At 29.9% G+C, this 8,983-nt stretch overlaps 1 protein-coding gene across 1 annotated transcript; it reads left to right on the forward strand.

Moving 5' to 3' along the window:
* The first annotated feature begins 546 nt into the window (after window positions 1-546).
* Window positions 547-7,716, forward strand: LOC143200213 (uncharacterized). Its single transcript, XM_076410609.1, has 3 exons — window positions 547-1,069; window positions 5,623-5,727; window positions 7,556-7,716. The coding sequence occupies exons 1-3, from the start codon at window positions 730-732 to the stop codon at window positions 7,714-7,716; spliced, it is 606 nt and encodes a 201-aa protein (XP_076266724.1). The 5' UTR covers window positions 547-729.
* The last annotated feature ends 1,267 nt before the right edge of the window (window positions 7,717-8,983 follow it).

An 8,983-nucleotide genomic window follows, 5' to 3' on the forward strand; every position in this document is an offset into this window, starting at 1 on the left:
TTTAGACATCTTTAATACACTGAAAACCTGCTTTGTTCACAATTCGGCGAACTGACACACACTGAAAACCGAAGCCAACCCGCGAAGCTTCAACATGAAGTTGGTTACAAATGTACAACATGCTCTTTAGTAACATTATTCCATATATAAGTCTTGACGTGCCTCTGATAATACATAATGCAGATTAAAAAGAGTAGTTGCTCAAAAGATTTTTGGTACATATATCAAAAACAAAAGTACATAAATAAAAAAGTCTTTAAAAATTTTCTGTTTGGCGTAGAAAATAACATATATTATCATGAAGAGAATTATTTTAAAATGCTTTCGTTTTTGAATTTTTAATTCCAGTAAAATTATGAGTCCAAATATCTAAACATTTTAATCGAAAATCATTCCTATATTTCTATCTATATTTAGAATAATAAAAAAAAATTAATAGGCGATAATTTAATTAAAGTGATTACCAAGCGTGGTCGTGAAATTATGGTACTGTATACGCTCTGTAACTTGAGCGAATTCTCTCTAATCAGTCCGAAAGCAGGTCAGCCCGCGATGCTGCAGACAATCTTGTTTGAATTTCTTATTTGTTATTATTTCCCTAGATTTTTCTGCTCCACTAAATTCCTATTAAGATGGTGTCGATTTGGATTTTTTGCATTTCATTCCTTATAAGTAGGCGATAACAATTCACGCTAGTCGCATTTTATTATATGGTGTCATTGCAAGAACATGAAGTTTTTGGTGTTAATAAACGTGCTCTTCCTCGTCCTGTCGTCGACCGTCAGTGCGGAAGGTCCCAGCGGTTTTGCTATATTATCGAAACATTTGAGGCAGTACATCAGGGCCCAACCAGAGACCGTTAAACTGAGTGATGGTATAAATATCATCAGTACCAAAAGTGAGAATGATGCTAGAGCGAGCAGCGATGATGGGACCTTACTTGGGGTAATCGAAAACTACTTGGAACACCACGAGGTGAGGATTAAGCTGGGGGAACTGATGCCCGGAGACAGAGTTGAACGTGCTCTAAAATCGGCCATGGATGAAGTTGAAAGTAAAGAGGAGAAAAGTAAGTTAAATAATTTCCTTCAATTAGAACTATCATATATATTCATATATATCCTATCCATCCATATATATCCTATCCATCCATATATATCATATATATTATATGAAATCAAAAAAGAAAGTGGTTCTGTTCAAAGCTTCTTGTTTTCAGCTTGAAAATTACACATTTCTATTTCAAAGTTATGTTTTACGTAATAGATTATAAACCCACTTGCACCAAATATTTCTGTGGTAGTAGTTTATAAGTAAAACTTCATCATCAAATGAAATTTTGTTGGTATATTTACTCATATTACAGCACATAATTTTTCATTGTCGGTGTGTCAATAAGTCAGGCTTTGATTTTCTTATATATATATATATATATATATATATATATATATATATATATATATATATATATATATATATATATATATTATAATTGATAAACTAAAATTGGTTTGTGTTTGAGCTATCATTCAAAAATAAAAGAGAAAGAAGACGGGGAAGTTTAAAATGTTTTAAGTTTAGTTATAAGGCCACCCTTATGTGGATAAAGGATGTCATAAACATCTACAAACAAATGATTTAAAACAAAAACAAAATTGTTTTAGCATTTTTCCTGACCAGCCCAAGAATTTGCAAAAAATTAGTGGCATATACACATATAGATTAATTAACATGTAATAATTTATATTTAAAATAAATACTGAGTTTTTGTATGATCAAGAATATTATCTTATATTTTTTAGATAATTAAATATATTTACGACTGAAAGATAATTAGTGACATAATCTCTATAAAAAGCACTTAATAATTTCTTCTGCTGAGAATTACCATATAAATAATCACCTTGAATAGGAAGCAATATATAGTAAGACTTTTTATAAAACGTAAACAGTTTTTTCAATACACTTCCAAATATGGTTCGTTTGTATTTATGCAACCCCTTTATCTAGTCCTCGAAATAGTTATTGATTTCGATATCCGGAATCTTTAACATATTCTCTGATTTAGTTTTAAACCTCTTAATTATTTCGAAATGTAGTAATATCCAGAAATCTAACGCCAAATAAAATAATGGAATGTGGTAAATAGGGTATAGGATAAAATGTCGCGAAAAGCAATGCTCTGCTGACAGACGTATTATCATGACTAAAAACCAAGTTTTATCGTGTCACAGGGGAATAGCATTTTTAGGAATGAGCAAACCATGCTGTACAATTTTGGAAACAAATATATATACTTTTTTTTACCTTCTATATCTTCAAATTTTTGTACTATTGAAGAAAGGAACAAGTTTATACCCTATAATATTTTCACTATTTTGTGATATTGAACTAATTTAAAAGCTGCCATGAAGGTAGCATGCCAGTAAAGGGAATACCTAAAATATTACAGTAAAAAGACTACTCAATAATAATTAGTCAAAGGATCGCCTTTGATTCCACAAAAAAATATATCGAGAGAGACAAGATGAAAATCAGATGAACTTTCATTTGTAAAACCAGAACCTGCGAGCTTTGCTGCTTCTTCAATATTCAAACAAATACATTAATATATTGATATTTAATAATCACAACAAAGCACTCGCCTGATGTTTGATGAGATTTATATGCTTTTGACGATGATGACACGGGATTATCTCAGTAGTATTCCTTGAAACCATTGTGGGGCAGTACTTCTGCGGTGGATAATCTTGTGGGACATTGTAACAATGATGACGTCTTATAGGCTTAAGCTTCTCCTCAAATAATCGAAATACAAATAATAAGATTTACCATCAGCAGTGTAAAGTATCCCTCCCCCAAAGAAAAAAATATCCTAAATTCACTAATGCTTGCCATACTTATGGATGATTTACTCAAAAAATTTATCATTCAGGGAGCAGAAGGCTCATGGAGACAAAATATCTTATATATCTTGAGCAGTTGACGTTATCAAATACTAAAAAGTATATTTCATAGTGAGGAGTTTTGAATAAATCTTAAAAGGCATTACAGCAAGTGCAGATTATTTGAAACACATTGAAGGAACAACAACGAAGAACCCCATTTTTGACATAATCAAAGTTATTTTGCTTATTTAGTTCTGCTAAGGTGTTATAGAAAATGGATTGGCATGAATATGTCAAGAGACAATAATCCAATTAAAGTGGTTTTGTAAAAAATCTAGGTAATCTAGGTATCTTGGTATAGGTATTACAATTAGTAAATTTCTAAATTAGAGATCTCTCAGAGTTCTGTCATTTTGTTTTCTTATATTTACAGTAATTTTTGAGTTTTTCCTTGTTAAAATTCAGTTTACCCAAAAGTATATAGCGCACCTTATTATTTGTAATATTCTATCTGGAAAATCATTATGTAATGTATAATTAAAAGGTTTTATATTTACATTTTTTAAAGATGTTTGACTAAAATAAGTTTGTCGACGTGGCAATATCAGCAGTGTAAAGTATCCCTCCCCCCAAAAAAAAAAATACTAAATTCACTAATGCTTGCCATACTTATGGATGATTTACTCAAAAAATTTATCATTCAGGGAGCAGAAGACTCATGGAGACAAAATATCTTATATATCTTGAGCAGTTGACGTTACCAAATACTAAAAAGTATATTTCATAATGAGGAGTTTTGAATAAATCTTAAAAGGCATTACAGCAAGTGCAGATTATTTGAAACACATTGAAGAAACAACAACGAAGAACCCAATTTTTGATATAATCGAAGTTATTTTGCTTATTTAGTTCTGCTAAGGTGTTCTACAAAATGGATTGGCATGAATATGTCAAGAGACAATAATCATGTCGTTCTAGTTTTACTTAATGCAATTAAAGTGGTTTTGTAAAAAATCTAGGTAATCTAGGTATCTTGGTATAGGTATTGCAATTAGTAAATCTCAGCTACATTTCGTTGATTTTCTTTTTCTCAGTGCACAGTTCAACGTTTGGTAATTTCATCACATCAGAATTTTGACTCATAAGATAAAAAGTCACTTCTTGTTAACCAAACTGAGCTGAACAATCGGGTAGATATTCGACTTTACCCATTGATGAGTTCACATTAGGTTTGATAAAAATCGGAGCAGATCACACTCAAAACTAAGGAAGAGTACTGGTTAGTCAAAAGATACTATCAACAATCCAAAGTTTTCCAAGATTTCGCCTATTATAAAATAGGGCTACTAAATCATAGCAACGTAGAAGCAAAACAGATAAAGGACAACGCGCAGGATATTGTAAGATTTAAATGAATCAAATCTCTTAACTTGAGTTTGTGTAGTCTAGTTTTGCTTTGCCCAACATCCAGATGGGATTAAATCAGCCACTCAAGTAAGTTGTTTGGCCAATTCAAACAATTTTATCGGCATTATAGGCACCTGTACAAAAACATTTCCCGGTGAGGACATTTGATTCGATCTTTGTCTTCCTCAGTCTTTTCCTTTTTCCATATTTGTTTAGTGCCATCAATTTAATATATTAGAAATCTATCAGAGTTGTGTCATTTTGTTTTCTTATATTGATAGTAAATTTTGAGTCTTTCCCTGTTAAAATTCAGTTTACCCAAAAGTATATAGCGCACCTTATTATTTGTAATATTCAATCTGGAAAATCATTACATAGAGTACAATTGAAAGGTCTTAAATTTACATTTTTTAAAGATGTTTGACAAAAATATGTTTGTCAACGTGGCAATATCGCGAGATTACTGACAGTATAACAAAACAATTTTCTGGGACATAAGATATTTCTTTGACTCATTTATTCATACAGTAAAACCTGGAATTGACTTTTTGGAGTCATCCACCGTTAGTATAGAATGTAAATTATCTAAACAGCTCTTATGTTCATCATCTTTACAATTTCCTAAAGACGAATAAGATGAAAAAAATTATGTTGAGCCCTTCAAATGATTCCTCAATCATACTAGCCCAAGTATGTATATTCATGAATCCATGAGCTCTAATAGATTAAAAATATTCCAAACTATCTTGATTAAGTCGCCCTAAGTGAATATATTTATTCGGATGATTACACGTTTTTTGTTTTAATGAAAAAATGAGAAAAAAGGTAGTTATTAAATTGATGACACTGTAAGAAATTTGTTCTTACTTGGGCAATAAATTTTACATCAATATTCCTCGGGCAATGGATTTCGGTTAATCATTTCTCAATAGATTTCCATCCAGGAGCTAATTGGAGTTACAACTATTGATCCAAGAAGAAAAGTATATAGCCGTTTGCATTTTCTCGATTTTCTAGAATTAAAATATATATATTTGATATTTATATGTATATGAATAAACTTAACACAAATTACAACAACAAAACATGCTGTAACGGTCACAAATTTTTTTGATACATAATCCAATCGATTTGGAATTTTTAACATTATCAACCATTTTTTAATGAGAGCCAAATACTTGTTCGAACGAAAACGATTCTGCATTTCTTTAGTATCTATGCATCCGGGTATACCTAGAACGAGAATTCACTTTACTTATTGTACTACCGACTTATATATACAAAAAATTAATAATTTATTCTCTAAACACACTATTCCTTACGTCAGGCATACCGGAATTGGCTCTCAAAATAAATAAACAAGAAACATACCATAGAAAAGAAGCGAGCCAATCAGATTCCGTCGAGGCTCTCAGCATAACGATTAAAGCAAGTAATAAGTTAAAAGTAGCGACATCTAGACGTTGGACGTCGCGAAACATTTCTCCAAAATTTCCTATTCCTATAAAAGTTAAATCGCTGCTCCTCTGTGGTAATATTCTTTTGATTATCTCACATTAAGATATGGCGGACTAAATTGCTTTTTTATTATGTAAAACGAAATAATTTTTTAAATGTTGGTCTGTATTTCCGATATTAATTTTTATTTACGTTTTGTTTTATTACTCATTAAGAATGTACCTCCAGCAATGGAAATGCGTTTGACAAGTCGTTTAAAGTTTTAAATTTTTCCTGATTGCTACGCGTCGGATTTAAACTTTTAATTTTGTATGTGTTTTTTTCTGTTTCACCGGAACCGGGAAATTTCTGATTCGCTTTAACAGGGGAAACTTTATCAGTATTTGCTTTTAACAATATATCTGGATTTTAAACCGATCTGTTTATCCTGTTTCCGGTTTCAAGCTAATGAAATTGTCTATAAAACTCTGGGGATTTTTTTAGAGAACGTTGCCACATATTTGCACCATTACCATGTAACATTTTACATATATTTGTTTTAAATTTGAGTTAAAATATATAACTACAGTCCTAAAGTACTAGCTTGTCCGGATAGTTTGTGGCAAATCTTCTATTAGTCAACCGTAGACCTAAATTCGACGCCATACTAATGTTTCATCAAGACACAAGGTGATAAAATCGCCAGGAATAGAACAAAAATACCACATTTTCACAAAATAATCAAAGTGTTGCTATTCGCATAACTGTGGATGAAACTTCCATCATGATTTTCTATAAAAAAAGAGTTTTATGAACAAATTATATATAATAATATCAATTTTATATCAAATAACCAAGAAATAGATAGTATATTTGTAGACTTTGTAGCTTTCCACTTTATTTGCCATTTCTTAGTCCACCCGTTAATGTTGCTCACAGCTCTTTGTACTCTACTTACAGTTGCCACAGTATTATTACTTGTAGCGAGTAGTGCAGTAACATCAGAAAATGTTAATATTATTGCTCCTTCACATTTAGAGTCATAATAGAACTAATTAAATATACAGTATTAGTCCGGGAACTCTACCTTGTAGTATACCATCATAGACGGGTTACAAATATGAATACTGGTCACCGTATCTTATACTGAAATGACTATTGAAAGTATATGATTTAAGGATCTGGCTCATCTACCTAGATAATTTGTTTGCTATCTTGTATTTTCAAAAGTCTTATCCATTACATCCATAATGCGACGGACGTTAGTAAAATCAGTGTTAAAAGTTACCAATCGTGCCATTCAAGAAGCTTTCTGATACTTTCAAGGCACCTTGATATTTTTTTTCTTGGTGTATTTATAATAACAAAATATTATAATATTTTGATCATTAGATATTAAGTTCTAGATTACTATACAGTATATATAGTGAACAGTTATTGAACCGTATATATATATATATATATATGTATATATAGCTAACTTCAGCAGTATCAAAATATAATAGTTTTGGTTTAAAATATTAAAAGTGCTTCCTTTTTAACTATAATAAAGCTATAAAATAAAATTATGAATAACTTTAAAAAAATCTTGTTCGGAGTAAATATGAGTGCTTCGAACAGACACATCAAATGGTACCGTCACCTTTACATATTCTAAACCACCATATTTATTGTAAAATGTTATTTTCCCAAAATCTTATTAGGCAGTCGATGACCTAGTGAAAAAGTTATTTCGTGTTTATCATAGTTTTCACTACACTTCAACACTAATTACTATGACTCGTTCTGGTGAAGTTTTTTGATAAAACCACAAATCATTGTAGGACCTTTGAGATATCTAGAGCTCACACATCTCACAACACCACTAATAGAGAGTGGAACAAAGGGTAGTCGAACGATGTCAGGTACGGGCTATATGGTGTATCAAAACTTCTCAGTCAATCTTTTAATATTTGCCGAGTCACAAAAGATGTGTGTGGTCTAGCCATTTGATGAATTCTGTTTCGATTTTGTTAATAGTCTGTGTCAATTTATTTAGTTGTTGACAGTAGGGAGACAAATAAATGATTTGGCCATTTTGTAGTGTTGATGGTGATCAATATTTGGAGCTTATTTTACAAGAAACATATATGATATATTTATATATTTATATATTGGATATATATATATATATATATATATATATATATATATGTATATATATATATATATATATATATATATATATATATATATATATATATATATATATAAATATATCATATATGTTTCTTGTAAAATAAGCAAAATGGCCAAATAAAGATTAATTGAAATATATACTGACACTTATATTGAAGAAAATTATATCGTAAATATTATGCTATTATGTGACCCATAAAAAGTTTATCCTAACAATGATATAAAAGATACAGTGAAAAAATTACCTTCACCATTCAGTCCAATATATTTTAAAACCTTTATGAAGAAGCATTTAGTTAGTAAATAAGAAATAAATAACGCATAAATAATATTGTATATTTAGTACAACTTTCCTTATTCAAATTAATTTTCCCTTTATGTGATAATAGTCCTCCAGGACCCAGATCTTTAAAATAATTATATACCAAACATTACATCTATTTTGTCAATTTAATATAAATTAGGCTGCATCTTAGAGCATAATAATTATCCCATCATTCGAAATTATTCAGTTACAGAGAGAACAAAATTAGTTTAAATAGAATTAATATAAAGCTATGTTAATTTCTAACTATATCTGTTTCATTCCCACGATTTGTGCAGTTTATGGCTCACATTACTAGTCGAGATTAATTTTAAATGTATTGCCATTCAGTCGGACAAATTTATTTAGACACAGGCATTAGCACTACTATTCCAGGAGGAATTGAAATGACAATACAAATTTAGAGATCAGCAAAATTAATATGTGACTTTTCGTGAATTATATTATTAATGTTTGTTATATTTTACATTTTTGAAAGGAGTATATATTAAATGGTCTTAAATTATTTAAGATAGCGAGCTCTAAGTCTTAGTGAAAACTATAGCGATGACGATTAATATACGATAATAACGATGGTATATTACACGTTCATCATGTCACATATTATTAATTAATAGTTATACTACTAGTAATATTATAGACTTTATTTTCTTATAGATTTTTTTTCTACATTTGTACGTACCAATTTTACTCCTATTTAATATATGAAACAAATATCTGCCAAATAAAATTTCACAGTAACGGAACT

The sequence above is a fragment of the Rhynchophorus ferrugineus genome, unplaced genomic scaffold (assembly GCF_030347505.1).
Source record: "Rhynchophorus ferrugineus isolate W39M unplaced genomic scaffold, kcgeb_rfMv2 rfM7, whole genome shotgun sequence".
NCBI lineage: Eukaryota > Metazoa > Arthropoda > Insecta > Coleoptera > Curculionidae > Rhynchophorus > Rhynchophorus ferrugineus.

Bases quoted from the DNA above. Each gene is read 5' to 3' on its own strand.
- LOC143200213 (XM_076410609.1), top strand. From the start codon at position 730: ATGAAGTTTTTGGTGTTAATAAACGTGCTCTTCCTCGTCCTGTCGTCG. The intron at 1,070-5,622 runs GTAAGTTAAATA...TCCTTACGTCAG, and splicing joins TGAAAGTAAAGAGGAGAAAA to GCATACCGGAATTGGCTCTC. The intron at 5,728-7,555 runs GTAATAAGTTAA...AAATCATTGTAG, and splicing joins CAGCATAACGATTAAAGCAA to GACCTTTGAGATATCTAGAG.